This window comes from Somniosus microcephalus, chromosome 9, assembly GCF_052327205.1.
Source record: "Somniosus microcephalus isolate GS21.2 chromosome 9, FLI_Smic_1.0, whole genome shotgun sequence".
NCBI lineage: Eukaryota > Metazoa > Chordata > Chondrichthyes > Squaliformes > Somniosidae > Somniosus > Somniosus microcephalus.
Window position 1 is genome coordinate 135388772 of NC_140995.1, and position 17204 is coordinate 135405975.

At 46.5% G+C, this 17204-nt stretch overlaps 1 protein-coding gene across 3 annotated transcripts in view; it reads right to left on the minus strand.

Annotated features, from left to right (window-relative positions):
• Positions 1–17204, minus strand: part of smpdl3a (sphingomyelin phosphodiesterase acid like 3A) — an 83942-nt gene that overhangs the window by 21108 nt on the left and 45630 nt on the right. For all 3 annotated transcript variants that reach the window (XM_085997277.1, XM_085997276.1, XM_085997279.1), the window contains exon 7: positions 5804–5928. In XM_085997277.1, coding sequence (XP_085853403.1) covers positions 5804–5928 — 125 coding nt within the window. The remainder of the gene's footprint in view (positions 1–5803; positions 5929–17204) is intronic.

Genomic DNA, 17204 nt, shown 5'->3' on the forward strand with positions numbered 1-17204 from the left:
ATTGTTAAAGATCTTATTCCATGAATTGGCCTAGATATGTTTAAAATCTGTTTTTTGCCTCTCCCAGGAGAATACCTGACTAATCTGGGAATCATGATGCTTAGTTGTGTCCTGAATTTTGAGACAGACCTAAAGGACCAGCTGGTCTTTTCCGGTCTGCATTTCGTATGTTTGTAGGTTAGATGTGCATGGAGAAGTAAAAGGAAGTGTAAACAAACTCAAGAGGAAAGAAACAGACAAGCAACACAAAGATGACAGAAACAACTAAGAGATGTCATGTCTTCTGACTTACTGGTCCTAAAAGTTCTTGGGATGCGATGTGGCAGTTCGCAGGGCCAGTGGGAGGACACCTAATTTGCACAAGGCAGATGCACACAAGCACCGATGTGAGTGCACCTTCTCGACCTCCCCCCCCGACTCCTGCCATGTCCCTCTTGGCCTCATGTGTAAGGGAGCCGAGCAGAATTTTTTTCTTTTTTAAATGCTCTTTTTCTTTGGGGGTCGTTGGCCTGGCCCCTACCAATGGGGCTCACTTTTGCCCACCTGGATGCTGATGCATTTCAAATCATTGGCCATACAGTCCTCCAAAGATATGCTGGCTCCTGAGGGAGTTACACTAGCAAGAACTCACAGCATAGAGATGCCCCTCCCCTTACTCTGTCCCACCACCCCCACATGACAATTTTCTTGTAATGGGCAGGCAGAGGTAGTGCAGTTAGGTGACCTGTTAAGTACACTAGGGACCAGAAGGTGGCAAACCTTAAGAAATATGCCAAGGCAAGGCTACTCAACAATTCCATATTCTAGGTAGATGGCCCAAGTGTTGCCTGTAATTCTGTTATACATTTATTGCTACTCATTATAAAGCACTTAGGCAATCTTAGAGCTCGTTTGATGCTCGCCATGCATGACCAAATTAGAGCAAAGCATGCATTCAAGCTACAATTTAGAACTGAAACACTTACAAGACTGACATCTTAATAGGGCTTCACATCAAAATTCCTTTAATACAACCTTGTTGCATAGTACATAATTCAAACAATAACGTTTTGGATGGGCACTTTAGGGTCATTATATGCGCTCTTGAAACTTCTAACATCTTAACACTACTTCCCTGCTTGCAAGACAAGTTAGCCTATAACAGTAATGAACAAATGTGGATGGCTAACTTTCTCTGACAGCTTTCAGAGGCTACACTAGACATTACTGGCACTGTGCGTATAGAGGGAATAGAGGGATTAATCCCAAAGACACCCCCAAGCTATGGGCTAATCTTTTTGTTACATCATCTTCTCCTACTCACTCTCACACAGGGCACACTCATACAGACCACCATGTGACACAGCATATTGCCATGTAAACATGGTTTGAATTGCTTTCTTGTAGTCAGCATTGAAACCTGTTCCATTTCTGTTTTTAAAATTGATCTAAGAGCCAGTCAGCAGTCTAAAGGCCAAGGAGGCAAGCTGCATCTCACAGCAACATGCAACACATAGGAACAGGAGTAGGCATTCAGCCGCTCGAGCCTGCTCCATCAGTCAATAAGATCATGGCTGATCTGCAACCTAACTCCATATACCCACCTTTGACCCATATCCCATAATACCTTTGGTTAACAGAAAGCTATCAATCTCAGATTTAAAATTAACAATTGATCTAGCATCAATTGCCATTTGCGGAAGAGAGTTCCAAACTTCTACCATCCTTTGTGTTTCCTAATTTCACTTCTGAAAGGTCTGGCTCTAATTTTTAGACTATGCCACCTAGTCCTAGAATTCCCAAACAGCAGAAATAGTTTCTTTCCATCTACCCTATCTGTTCCTCTTAATATCTTGAAAACTTCAATCAGAGCAACCCTTAACCTTCTAAATTCTAGGGAATACAACCCTAATTTGTGTAATCTCTCCTCGTAACTTAACCCTTGAAGTCCGAGTACCATTCTGTTATAAGTGCCAGTACAGCTATATCCATCCAAGAGAATTTAGATTGTGAGGTTGAGAAGGTAGCACAGGGTGAATCTTAGTGCATGCACGAGGAGGAGCAAATGTAGTGTGGAAACTTGCTGGGTGGAGAGGCCAGCTAAGCTTCATTTTCCTCAGCTTCAGAGCCTCACAGGACCTTCTTACAAAACAGAATCGTTGTCTGATCTGGAATACAGGAAGCTCTCGATTTACCGGCACCCAAACAACCGGAAATCTCGGTTAACCGGCAAAATTCAGGAGTAGGTTCAGTTAAGTTTTTCTTCATATTAGTGGCCGTTTCTTGATTCTTGGCTGTGTAATCGGGGGTTCCTACACTTGTTGCTAAGCAACAGGGACGCTTGGTCTGTGGCCGGGCTTCTTGCACCTGTTGCTAAGCAACAGGGAAGCCTGGATTTGTTGCTGTGCACTGAGCTCTCGTACCTTTTAACTATAACTCTCTGTAATCCGGACTTTTTGATAAACCGGCACCACGCCGGTCCCGTCGGTGCCGGATAAAAAAAAAGAGTTTCCTGTAAATGGAGTCTGTATAAAGCATCCTTGAGTGTGTGGCTACGAGTCTGCATCCACCTGAGCAGGCAGATAGGACTTTGCTGTAATATTCTATCCAAAAGCTGGCAACTTTAGCAATACAGTACTTTTGTATCAGCCTAGATTACGTAGTCAAATCCATATTGGGGTTTGAATCCGCAACCTACTGGTTCAGAGGTGAAAGTGCTATGGAGTGTGCCAAGCTGACACTCTAGGACTGAATAGTACCAATAAAGTTTCTGTTCAATAATATTTAGTACAGCTTCTGTAAACCTGTACAAACATCTTAGTCTATAACCTTGGCAATTGAGCAGCAAAAAATATTTTGCTGAAAAAAAAGGAAGACATTTTTAAACAAAAAAAGACCAAGAGGGCAATTAGGCTTTTAAACAGAAAACTGCAAAAGCTTTAGGCAAGTTCAAACTTAGAAATTCTGCAGGAAATTAGAAGACATAATGGCCTGGAATTTGCAGTCGGGATGACGGCAAACTGGCAGTGTTTGCTGTCATTCCGCTTTTGAAACTGACCGCAGCTTCGGGATTTGGCACATGCGGAAATCCTGAAGTTGCGGTCTGTCATTCACAGCTCCGAAACAGGCTGCGCTGTGCAACCAAAGGGATTAGGTCTAACTGAGGTTTTAACAGCGTATTGACTACGGAACAAAGGTTGAGGGCCTGAAAAGCTTACTTTAAATTTGTGCAGTGTGAAATTTGCCCATTTTAATAAAAATTAAAATTAAGAAACTTTTTAAAAGACATTGGCCCAGAAATTCGGGTCGGGGGCTTCCCGTGGGTGTAAGCCCCCGACCTGCACTTACCTAGCACGCCGGCCGTTGAGCTGTGGACCCACGTGGAATTCCGATCCTGGGCCTGCTCCAGCTGCCGGCACGCAGTGCTTGTGAATCCCAGGGGCGCAGTTTGTACGATGCGTCCCCTGGGATCACGTGGGCCATGGGGAACCAATCGGAGCAGGGAATGCTCCATTCATAAGTTTGACAGGAAGAGCTGTCAAAACTTATAAATACTACGGCCCCAAAACATCACTAAATCTTCAAATACATTTTTTTTAATCACATTTTTTAAATAAACTATAAATTACATGAAATAACTATTTTAAACAAGAATTTAAATTTTTGAAAAAAATAAATTTTCTAATGGAGCTAAAAATAAACTTATCTTTCTTTAAGTATTTAAAAATAATAAACCTGTGGAAAAATTGTTTTAATTTTAATTAATTCACCACTTACCTTGTAAAAAGCAAGCCTTACAACTGCTTTTTATATGTGTAACTTCTGCAGACTTACCCTCCCGGGAAAACCTGCAAAAAAAACCTAAGTTCGATGCACACGCGCAGCCTCTCCCGCGCACACATTCGAACTCTGAACCCCTTCTTTCAGGGGAACAGAAGTGCCGGTTTCCCGCGCATGCGCAGTGCATGCAGGTAACCGGCACTTCCATTGGGCCTACGGGCGAGTACCCCGTGCGTACTCACCCGTGGAGACCCGAAGTTCTGGGCCATTTTCATTTTTTTTTTTAAAGTTTGTTCATCTTTATTTCAGGTTTGCCTTTTCCCCAAATTTTGTTTTGTTCTAACATTTTTAAAAAAGTTAGAATTTTAAGAGCTTACTCACTTCCTTGTTCACTGTTGGTGCGAGTTCTGCATTTTGATTGGCTGCTCAGACAGCTTGTTGATGTCACAACAGTTCGCACAAGGGGATCCCCACTATACTTTGTTGATTTGAATTGAATGTCGGAAAACCCAAAGTTTTCAGCACAGGGATCGCATGATTCTTGTGCGAAGCTTATTTCGGGGCCAGCGGCAAACGCCTTTGCTACACCACTGACCGCAAATTCCGGGCCATTGTTTAAGTCATGTAAGATGGCCCACTGATATGGGGATGTATGGCATAGTCTTTATTTTGTATCATTACATGAAGATATGTTGTACTCATTGAACTAAGTGAAATTGATTATACCTTTTGCACGGTTATGTTCACTCAGGTGAAATAAAGCAGCTAAATGAATTGTGGCAAACCTCACTTCAAGTATTTACTTGGTCTGCCTCCAGTGAGATTGAAGAAGCATTTGTACAAGAAACATGACTACACAGCCAGAACGCAAGGGGTTGCTTTTGCTACATCCCTTGATTATGCCATCAACCAAACAGACATGGTGCAGTGTGAGTCAACTACCATAAAAGGAAGATGCTCAGGTCACTTACTGGATCAACTGATGCCACTGAACCAGAGAAGGTTATCTATAGCAGACTCAAAATTGCAACAGTGCCTCGATAAGTAGCTGTAACCTTTTGGCATATATTCAATCATGGAACTAATATAGTTATGGGAAAAAGGGAGGAGGTTGCAAATACTTCTGATTTCAGAAAAGGGGCCTCAATATATAAAAAGTAGAATCCAACAGCATCATACACTAGTCCATAATGGAGCTGATTGATTGATTCACTATGACCTGTGAAGACACTTGTTCTTTAAGTGTAGAGCAATCACGTAGAGCAATCACATCTAGCTACCATGCTTAACCACCAGGGGTCGAGTTTCCGCTTGTTATATCAGCGCAATCCGGCTGGAATCGACCAAACCAGTGCATACGTTCTGAGAATTTTAAATGTGAGTGAGTTACAGCCAAAACCATTTACGCTCGTGTTTTCTGCGATCTCTTACACTGGTTCAAGATTCAGGCCCCACACAGAAAACTGGCCACGCCCCCAGGTCAAAAGTGTGAGATTCCGCCAACTACGCTGGTTCAGGAAGGCTCTTCAAATTGCGCTCATTTTCTTAGGCACACAGGCATGTCTTAAAAAAAAATTCATATCAAAAAATATTTAATTTACCAAGAAACTGACTAGTGTGGACCGATACAAACTATGCTGAACCATTTAATCGTTGTATGTGCCATTTTCAGAGATTTTAAATCAGGTTACTCACAGGTGGAGGGCTGGAGACCCCCCCTTATTAATAATGCTTATTTTTGCTGATTAAACCCATTTTCAGCTGTATTAATAACACTGCACCAGGTTACCACTCTTAAATACATCAAGGAATACTTTAATGGAAAGAGAAAAAAGAAACAATTACGTTCTATTACGCTGCCCAATTGCGCTGGTTCATGGAAAATTTTACATTTGTATTTATGCAAATTAATTTTAGCAGAAACTTGAAGCCTAATCTAACTAGCGCAATTTCAACTGCATTTTAGGCACAATTTCCTGATTGTGCCCAAAGCGGAAACCCTACCCCTCTGATGTCCAAGTTATTGTATGCAACAGACACTTACCAGCAAGCTGTAGTCATTTGTGTCATACTTGTACAAGCGTAATCCTGGGTTATTGGTTAACTGATCCAAAAATCCTTTTTGTGGAGTTACAGCTGGTCCCACAAATAAAGAGTTGATAGGATTCCCTGGTGGAGGAGAACAAAGATCAGGGAATAAAATAATTTAATCATTCAAAAAAATTGTGATAACCAGGGAAAGGGTAGGGCCCATTAGGGACCAAAGTGGCAATCTGTGTGTAGAGCCAGAGGATGTAGGCGGGGTTTTAAATGAATTTTTTGCATCTGTGTTCACTATGGAGAAAGACGATGCAGACATAGAAATCGGGCAAGGGGACTGTGACATACTTGAACATATTAGCATCGAGAGGGAGGAGGTGCTAGCGGTTTTAGCGGGCCAAAAAGTGGATAAATCCCCAGGCCCGGACGAGATGTATCCCAGGCTGCTGTGGGAGGCAAGGGAGGAGATTGCAGGGGCTCTGACACTAATTTTCAGAACCTCTCTGGCCACAGGGGATGTACCAGAGGACTGGAGAACAGCTAACGTAGTACCATTATTCAAGAAGGGTAGCAGGGATAAACCAGGGAATTACAGGCCAGTGAGTCTAACATCTGTGGTGGGGAAATTATTGGAAAAGATTCTGAGGGACAAAATTAATCTCCACTTGGAGAGGCAAGGATTAATCGGGGATAGTCAGCATGGCTTTGTCAAGGGTAAATCATGTCTAACAAATCTGATCGAATTTTTCGAGGGGGTGACTAGTGGGGTGGATGAGGGAAATGCTGTGGATGTGGTTTACATGGACTTCAGTAAAGCTTTTGACAAAGTCCCGCATAGGAGACTGGTCAAGAAGGTAAGAGCCCATGGGATCCAGGGTGCCTTGGCGCGTTGGATCCTAAACTGGCTGAGTGGCAGGAGGCAGAGGGTGATGGTCGAAGGTTGCTTTTGTGACTGGAAGCCTGTGTCCAGTGGGGTACCTCAGGGATCGGTGCTGGGTCCCTTATTGTTTGTGATCTACATAAATGATTTGGATGAAAATGTAAAAGGTATGATCAGTAAGTTCGCAGATGACACGAAAATTGGTGGGGTGGTAAATTGCGAGGAGGAAAGCCTCCGGCTACAGGACGATATAAACGGGTTGGTCAGATGGGCGGAAAAGTGGCAAATGGAATTTAACCCTGAAAAGTGCGAGGTGGTGCATTTTGGACGGACAAATAAGGCAAGGGAATACACAATGAGTGGTAGGACCCTAGGAAGTACAGAGGGTCAGAGGGACCTTGGTGTACATGTACATAGATCCCTGAAGGCAGCGGAGCAGGTAGATAAGGTGGTTAAAAAGGCATATGGGATACTTGCCTTCATTAGCCGAGGCATAGAATATAAGAGCAGGGAGGTTATGATGGAGCTGTACAAAACGCTGGTGAGGCCACAGCTGGAGTACTGTGTGCAGTTCTGGTCGCCTCACTATAGGAAGGATGTGATTGCTTTGGAGAGGGTGCAGAGAAGATTCACCAGGATGTTACCTGGGATGGAGCGCCTCAGCTATGAAGAGAGGCTGGACAGGCTGGAGTTGTTTTCCTTGGAGCAGAGAAGGCTGAGGGGGGACCTGATTGAGGTGTACAAAATAATGAGGGGCATAGATAGGGTAGATAAAGAGGAACTTTTCCCCTTAGTGGGGGGGTCAATAACAAGGGGGCATAGATTCAGGGTAAGGGGCAGGAGATTTAGAGGGGATTTGAGGAGGAACTTTTTCACCCAGAGGGTGGTTGGAATGTGGAACTCAATGCCTGAAAGGGTGGTGGAGGCAGGAACCCTCACAACATTCAAGAAGCATTTGGATGAGCACTTGAAATGCCATTGCATACAAGGCTATGGACCAAATGCTGGAAAATGGGATTAGACTGGACAGGGATGGATGGGCGGCGCAGACACGATGGGCCGAAGGGCCTCTTTCTGTGCTGTAAAACTCTATGACTCTATGACTCTACAGTAACACATACTTCTAAAATATATTCCATAGGTAATTTATCATTAGCATTTAAAAAAAAATCTAAATCAATGCATGTTTAATCTAATAAAAATAGATTACAATACAAGAGAGAAAATCACAACATTCATAACCCGGAACATTTACAACTATTAATTAAATCAACATTCTTAACCTATCTCTTCTGTTGTCAACACATGTGTCAGTATCATTAACAGTTTGGCTCAGAGGTAGAACTCTTACCATAGAATCAAAGTTGTGAGCTTTAGCCCCAGCACAGGATCTAAACATATAACCTAGGCTGACATGTCAGTGCAGTACTGAGAGAAACCTGCATTGTTGGAAGTGCCATCTTTCGGCTGAGATGTTAAAACAAGACCCCATCTGCCTATTCAGGTGGACATCATTTTAGAAGAGGTCAGGGTGTTTTCCCAGTATACTACATCCATCCCACAACTAACACCTCCAAAACAGATAAACCGGTAATTCATCTGATAACTGTTTGTGGGACCTTGCTGTGAACAAACTGGCTGCTGTATTGGTCTACAAAAATAACAGTGACTACACTATATATGTAATTTATTGGCTGTGAAGTGCTTTGGGACATCGGAGGACATGAAAGATGCTATATTAATGCAAGTTTGTCTTTCAAGTGAAATTTCCATATCTTCTCCATTGCTAGAACTGCCTCGAAGAAGCTTCTTCTTTTCTGCTAAACACTTCTTTTCACCTCAACAGCTCAATTATCTGTGATGCCCTACACCTTCCAACACATGAATACTACACCCAGACAACAAACAAAAAAAGGTTATTCATCTAACTGGTGATTCCTCTTTCACCTCAAGTCACCAATCTCTTTTCCCCCATCTCAACTTCTGTCGTCACGATTATATCTATGCCAATAAAGCAGGGTTTTTCTAAACTTTCTGTTTGCGTTCCTCTCAAGCTACAAATATACCACTTTATATGCTCTTCCTAACATCCTCAGTGTTTTGAAATCAAGACTCGGGGTAATCTTTAACAGTGACTCATTCTTTCCCAGAATTTCAAAACTGAAACATGTTACTTCTCTTAGCATTTCCTTCCACTAGGAATCTACACACTTTTACTGTCCTGAAGAGAAGCTACTCTCACTTCTGGCATTCAGCGCTTGTGCCCATGTCTAGATCAAGGCTATGCTGCTGTTTGGAGCTGCTTGATGACACTATTAACTTTGCAACTGGTATTAACTATCTATCTACAGTGGATAAGAAAAATGCTACGGGGCAGATTTTTCTGTTCCTGCACCTGGGTATATTGGATCCTATAGACAGATGTGCATAACAGAAGAAATAGGAGGAGTAGGCCATTCGGCCCTTCGAGCCTGCTTCAATAAGATCATGGCTGATCTTCTACCTCATCGCCACCTTCCCGCACTTTCCCCATATCCCTTGATTCCCTTAACATCCAAAAATCTATCGATCTCTGTTTTGAATATACTCAACGACTGAGCCTCCCCAGCCCTCTGGGGAAGAGAATTCCAAAGATTCACCACACTCTGAATAAAGAAATTTCTCGTCATCTCAGTCCTAAATGGCCGACCCCTTATTCTGAGACTGTGACCCCTGGTTCTAGACTCCCCAGCCAGGGGAAACATCCTCCCTGCATCTACCCTGTCAAGCCCTGTAAGAATTTTGTATGTTTCAATAAGATCACCTCTCATTCTTCTAAACTCCAGAGAATATATGCCTAGCCTGCTCAATCTCTCCTCATAGGACAATCCCCCATCCCAGGAATGTAACTGGTAAAATAGATAAGGGAGAACCAGTGGATGTGGTGTATTTGGACTTTCAGAAGGCTTTCGATAAGGTCCCACATAAGAGATTAGCATGTAAAGTTAAGGCACATGGGATTGGGGGCAAGGTATTGACTTGGATAGAGAACTGGTTGGCAAACAGAAAGCAAAGAGTTGGAATAAACGGCTCGTTTTCAGAGTGGCAGGCAGTGACTAGTGGGGTACCGCAGGGATCGGTCCTTGGACCCCAGCTATTCACAATATATATTAATGATCTGGACGAGGGAACTAGATGTAATATCTCCAAGTTTGCAGACGACACAAAGCTGGGTGAGCGTGTGTGCTGTGAGGAGGATGCTGAGAAACTCCAGTATGATTTGGACAGGTTGGGTGATTGGGCAGAAGCATGGCAGATGCAATATAACGTGGATAAATGTGAGGTTATCCACTTTGGTGTCAAAAACAAGGCGGCAGATTATCTGAATGGCAATAGATTGGGAGAAGGGGAAGTGCAACGAGGCCTGGGTGTCCTTGTGCACCAGTTGCTGAAGGTAAGCATGCAGGTGCAGTAGGCGGTTAAGAAAGCAAATGGTATGTTGGCCTTCGCAGCGAGAGGGTTTGAGTACAGGAACAAGGATGTCTTGCTGCAGTTTTACAGGGCCTTGGTGAGACCACATCTTGAGTATTGTGTGCAGTTTTGGTCGCCTTATCTGAGGAAGGATGTTCTTGCCATGGAAGGAGTGCAGCGAAGATTCACCAGGCTGATACCTGGGAAGGCAGGAATGACGTATGAGGAGAGATTGGGTCGATTGGGCTTGTACTCGCTGGAGTTTAGCAGAATGAGAAGGGATCTCATTGAAACTTATAAAATTCTAACAGGACTAGACAGACTAGATGCAGGAAGGATGTTCCCGATGGTCGGGGAGTCCAGAACCAGGGGTCACAGTCTAAGGATAAGGAGTAAGCCATTTAGGACAGAGATAAGGAGGAATTTCTTCACCCAGAAAGTGGTGAACCTGTGGAATTCTCTACCACAGAAGGCAGTAGAGGCCAATTCATTAAATATATTCAAGAAGGAGTTGGATATATTTCTTAAGGCTAAAGGGATCAAGGGATATGGGGAGAAAGCAGGGACAGGGTACTGAATTTGGATGATCAGCCATGATCGCATTGAATGGCGGAGCAGGCTCGAGGGGCCAAATGGCCTACTCCTGCTCCTATCTTCTATGTTTCTATGAATCAGTCTGGTGAACCTTCGTTGCACTCCCTCTATGGCAAGTATATCCTTCCTTAGGTAAGGAGACCAAAACTGCTCACAATACTCCAGGTGTGGTCTCACCAGGGCCCTATATAATTGCAGTAAGACGTCTTTACTCTTATACTCAAATCGTCTTCTAATAAAGGCCAACATACCATTTGCTTTCTTAATTGCTTGCTAGACCTGCATGATAACTTTCAGTGATTCGTGTACAAGGACACCCAGGTCCCTCTGAACACCAACACTTCCCAATCTCTCACCATTTAAAAAATACTCTGCTTTTCTATTTTTCCTACCTAAGTGGATAGCTCCACATTATATTCCATTTGCCATGTTGTTGCCCACTCACTTAGCCTGTCTATATCCCCTTGAAGCCTCTTTGCATCCTCCTCACAACTTACAGTCCCACCTAGCTTTGTATCATCAGCAAACTTGGATATATTATATTTGGTCCCCTCATCGAAATCATTGATATAGATTATGAATAGCTGAGGCCCAAGCACTGATCCTTGTGGTACCCCACTAGTTACAGCCTGCCAACCTGAAAATGACCCGTTTATTCCTACTCTCTATTTTCTGTCTGTTAACCAATACTCAATCCATGCTAGTATATTATCCCCAATCACATGAGCCCTAATTTTGTTTAATAACCTCTTGCGTGACACCTTATCGAATGCCTTCTGAAAATCCAAATATACCACATCCACTGGTTCCCCTTTATCTATTCTGCTAGTTACAATTGCAAAAAAACTCTAACAGATTCGTCAAACATGATTTCCCTTTTATAAATCTGTGTTAACCCTGCCCAATCCTATTATTATTTTCTAAATGCCCTGTTATCACATTCTTAATAATAGGTTCTAGCATTTGCCCTTCTGCTGATGTCAGGCTAACTGGTCTGTAGTTCCCCGTTTTCTCTCTCCCTCCTTTCTTAAATAGTGGGGTTACATTTGTACCTTCCAATCTGCGGGAACCGTTCTAGAATCAGTGGAATTTTGGAAGATGACAACCAATCCATTCCACTATCTCTATAGCCAACTCTTTCAAAACCCTAGGATGTAGGGCATCAGGTCCAGGGGATTTATCGGCTTTCAGTCCCATTAATTTCTCCAGTACTATTTTTTTTACTAATACTAATTTCTTTCAGTTCCTCATTCTCGCTAGACCCTTGGTTCTCCACTATTTCTGGGAAGTTCTTGCGACTTCTTCCGTGAAGACAGATACAAAGGGGGAGATTTTGCCAGCCCTGGGGAGGCAGGAATGCCAGGAAAATGGCAGAATTTGGGGGCGGGTGCCCAACCTGCCCCCAACCCGCCTCCATGCCATCTTGCCAGGAGGCGAGTAGCCATCCCATGCTGGGTCTCATCTCCTTGGAGGCGGGGAGGGATTAAAGCCTATTAATTGCCTGTTGACAGGTAGTTAACAGGCAGAAAATAGGATTATCCCCTTTTTGCCCTCACAAGTATTGCTTCCCGAAGGCTCCGAAACCCGCCAGTTCAACGAGGCGAGTAGTGGGTCTGTGGGGATGCAAAAGTGTGCTGTGAAGGTAAGTGATGGGTGCAAGAATGGAGAGGTGAGTATCGGAAGTAAGTGCAAAGTGTTATAAAAGTGTACTTACCTTTGTTTCTTCCTGCAGGCTTCAGTCGGTGTGTATGCATTCTCAGATGCAACAACCATCTCATTTCTGTAAAAGAAAGAAGTTTGATGAGGTCTTGAATTCAAGACCTCATCAAACTACAGAGAATGTCACTGTTTGACAGCTCTGTGACAATTCAGCTGTCAAAAAATTTTGACAGATCAAAAGTATTACGTTGACGTTCTCTACAACCGGCTTTCCTTTAATTGGCCTGCTAAGCCCACTGGGCGGGCTTAACAAGGTCAATCAAAGGAAAATAGCGTGTGTTGGCCAGAAGTTGTTGGAGGCTGGACTGAAACCCGACAAGTGGGAGTCCCGCCTCCAAAAGCTTCCCTTTGGCAAAATCACCCCCAAAGCATTTGTTTAATTTCTCTGCCATTTCCTTATTCCCCATTATAATTTCTCCTGTCTTAGCCTGTAAGGGACCCACATTTACTTTCACTAATATTTTCCTTTTTACATACCTATAGAAGATTTTACAGTCTGTTTTTATGTCTCTTGCTAGTTTACTCTCATATCCTATTTTCCCTTTCTTTATCAATTGCTTGGTCCTCCTTTGCTGAATTCTAAAATTCTCCCAATCCTCAAGCTTACTACTCTTTTTGGCAACATTATAAGCCTCTTCCTTTGATCTAATACTATCTTTAACTTCTCGATAGCCATGATTGGACCACTTTTCCGGTGAGGGTTTTGTGCCTTAAAGGAATGTTTATTTGTTATAAATTATACATTCATTAAGAACATAAGAAGTAGGAGCAGGAGTAGGCCATACGGCCCCTCGGCCTGCTCCGCCATTCAATAGGATCATGGCTGATCCGAATCTAGACTCACGTCCACTTCCCTGCCCTCTCCCCGTAACCCCTAATTCCCTTATCTGCTAGGAAACTGTCTATCTCCATTTTAAATTTATTTAATGTTGCAGCTTCCGCAGCTCTCTGGGGTAGCAAATTCCATAGATTTACTACCCTCTGAGTGAAGAAGTTTCGCCTCATCTCGGTTTTGAAAGGGCAGCCCCTTTGATGCGCCATCAATTACTCAAAAGACTGAGGTTAAGCGAGTAGCAATCAGGCTTTTATTAACTAGAGAATGAAGGTCTTGCCTCGAGTGGTCGACCCGTCCAGAATACCAAGGGACTGAGAGGCAGTCACTTATATACCTGGAATAGTGGGAGGAGTCAGCCGAGGCATGTACAGACCTGTACCTAGTGGAGTACACACACATGCAGGCAGGTATAACAGTGGTTTACCACATTCACCCCTTGTTTAAAATGAGTCCGGCGGGGTGAAGTGTATTTAGAAGTTCGTGTATTGGAGTCTCTCCGGAGGTCTTGTCTGTCGCTGTGATCGACGTGGCGACGGCAGGGGGGGTGGAGCTTCTGGCATCGCATCCCATGTAGGCTGGTGCACTGGAGTGTAGTCCTCGTGGGTGACGGGCCCAGGCGTGCCGGCTGCTGGGGTTGGATATCGGGTCATGGGGGGGGGGTGGTAATGGGTAGTGGGTTTCTGCGGCCCCCGAGGGTGCGAGGTCTCGTATGGAGACTGTGTCCTCCCGCCCGTCCGGGTACGCAATGTAAGCGTACTGGGGGTTGGCGTGGAGGAGGTCGACCCACTCGACCAGGGGGTCCATTTTATGGGTCCTCATGTGTCTTCTCAGTAGTACCGGCCCTGGGGACGTCAGCCATGGTGGTAACGATGTCCCCGATGTGGACTTCCTTGGGAAGACAAACATTTTCTCGGGAGGGGTGGCATTGGTGGCAGTGCAGAGCAGTGACCGAATCGAGTGGAGCGCATCGGGGAGCACCTCCTGCCAGCGGGAGGTCGGAAGGCCCCTAGACTTTAAGGCTAGTAGGGCGGCCTTCCAAACTGTCGCATTCTCTCTTTCTACCTGTCCGTTCCCCCGGGGGTTGTAACTGGTGGTCCTGCTTGTGGCTATACCCCTAGCGAGCAGGTACTGGCGGAGTTCGTCACTCATAAACGATGAGCCCCGGTCGCTATGGATATAGCTGGGGAAACCGAACAGGGTGAAGAGGTTGTTCAGACATTTAATGACCGTGGCACTGGTCATGTTCGGGCAGGGGATAGCGAACGGGAAACGGGAGTACTCGTCAATGATGTTGAGGAAGTACACATTGCAGTCAGGGGAGGGGAGAGGCCCTTTAAAATCGACGCTCAGGCGTTCGAAAGGGCGAGTGGCTTTTATCAGGTGGGCTCTGTCTGGTCTATAAAAGTGCGGTTTGCACTCAGCGCAGACTTGGCAGTTCCTGGTCATGGTCCTGACCTCCTCGATGGAGTAAGGCAGGTTGCGGGCCTTGATGAAGTGGAAGAACCTGGTGACCCCCGGGTGGCAGAGGTCATTGTGGAGGGCCCTCAGCCTATCGATCTGCGCGCTGGCGCAGGTGCCACGCGATAGAGCATCCGGGGGTTCATTGAGCTTCCCGGGCCGGTACAAGATCTCGTAATTGTAGGTGGAAAGTTCGATTCTCCACCTCAAGATCTTGTCATTTTTGATTTTGCCCCTCTGCTTGTTGTTGAACATAAAAGCAACTGAACGCTGGTCAGTGAGCAGGGTAAATCGTTTTCCGGCCAGGTAGTGCCTCCAATGGCGCACAGCCTCCACAATGGCCTGGGCCTCCTTCTCGACCGCGGAGTGTCTGGTCTCCGGGCCCTGGAGGGTTCGTGAGAAGAAGGCCACAGGTCTCCCCGCCTGATTAAGGGTGACGGCCAGAGCGAAGTCGGACGCATCGCTTTCCACCTGGAAGGGGATGGATTCGTCCACTGCGTGCATGGTGGCTTTGGCAATGTCCTCCTTGATACGGTGGAAGGCCAAGCGGGCCTCTGCCATCAGGGGAAAAGAGGTGGACTTGATCAGCGGACGGGCTTTGTCTGCATAGTAGGGGATCCACTGGGCGTAGTAGGAAAAAAATCCTAGGCACCTCTTCAGAGCTTTTAGGCAGTGGGGCAGTGGGAGTTCCATAAGGGGACGCATCCGGTCCGGGTCGGGACCGATGACCCCGTGTTCCACAACACAGCCAAGGATAGCGAGGCGGTCTGTGCGGAATATGCACTTCTCCTTGTTATATGTCAGGTTCAGGAGTTGGGCGGTGCGGAGGAATTTCTCGAGGTTTGCGTCATGGTCCTGCAAGTCATGGCCGCAGATGGTCACATTGTCCAGGTAAGGGAAAGTGGCCTGCAGCGCGTTTTGATCGACCATCCGGTCCATCTCCCTTTGGAAGACGGAGACCCCGTTGGTAACGCCGAAGGGAACCCTAAGGAAGTGATAGAGGCGGCCGTTTGCCTCAAAGGCCGTATACTGGCGGTCTTCAGGGCAGATGGGGAGCTGGTGATGCACTGATTTCAGGTCAATGGTCGAAAAGACGCGGTACTGCGCGATCTGGTTGACCATGTCAGCTATGCGGGGGAGTGGGTAGGCGTCCAGCAGGGTGTAGCGGTTAATTGTTTGGCTGTAGTCGATGACCAGGCGTTGTTTCTCGCCGGTCTTAACGACCACAACCTGGGCTCGCCAGGGGCTGGAGCTGCCCTCGATAATCCCCTCCTTCAGGAGCCGCTCCACTTCGGTTTTGATGAAAACCCTGTCCCCGGCACTGTATCGCCTGCTCTTTGTGGCGATGGGCTTACAGTCGGGGGTGAGGTTAGCAAATAGTGGGGGTGGGGGCGGGGGGGGACTCTGAGTGTGGAGAGGTTGCATCTGGTGCGCGGCGGGCAATTTGGAAGCTGCTGGCTGCGGACTGAGAGTGGGGGGAGGGGGCCACCGTACGCCATCGTAACAGGTGGCACTGGAAATCCAACCCCAGTAGAACGGCAGCGCACAGTTGGGGCAGGACCAGGAGTTTAAAATTATTGAACACAGTCCCGTCTACTACTAGTGTCACCACGCAGTAGCCGCCAATGTCTGCTGACTGGGACTCGGAGGCCATAGAAATCCGCTGGTGCGCAGGCAGGACTGGGAGAGAGCAACGCCGCACCGTGTCGGGGTGGATGAAGCTCTCTGTGCTCCCGGAGTCGAAAAGGCAGTTTATTGCATGGCCGTTTACCTTAACGTCCATTTTGGACCGAGCTAGTTGGTGCGGTCTCGTTTGGTCCAGCGTAACAGAGGCCAGCGTAGGGGTCGGCGTGTCGCTGCGGGTATCAGATGGGGGGGATTTGGCGGCCTGCTGCGTCCCGGCTGGTGTCCAAGATGGCGGCGTCCATGATCCCCATGTGGCTGGAGTCGTCCAAGATGGCTGCTGTTGCGGTGGTTCGCACATGGCTGGGGAGGCCCAAGATGGCGGCCCGCACGGCCCACACGCGGCGCTGTTGGGGGCCCAAGATGGCGGCTCGCACGGCCCACACGCGGCGCTGCTGGCGTTCGGGGTTGCCTTCGCCCTGCAGACGCTGGCGTAGTGTCCCTTTTTCCCGCAGCCCGAGCAGGTCGCATTCTTCGCCGGGCAGCGCGCTCTGGGGTGTTTGGCCTGGCCACAGAAGTAACATTTCTGGCCTTGGGATACTGCTGTCTGGCCTTGGGACACTGTTGCGGTAGTTGGGCCGTTGTTGGGATGTGGCTGGGGTGGTACGGTGCTATGGGGCTGTCCTACCGTGTCCCAGGTTGTCGTTCCCCGCGGCGTCCACGGTGCAGAGGAGTAGGCATCCATGCCCCGGTAGGCTGCGTCCAGCGTTAGTGCGATTTCGGAGGCTTTGTTGAGGGTGAGGTCGCTCTGCTCCAGCAGTCGCTGTCGGGTGTAGTTGGACCTGT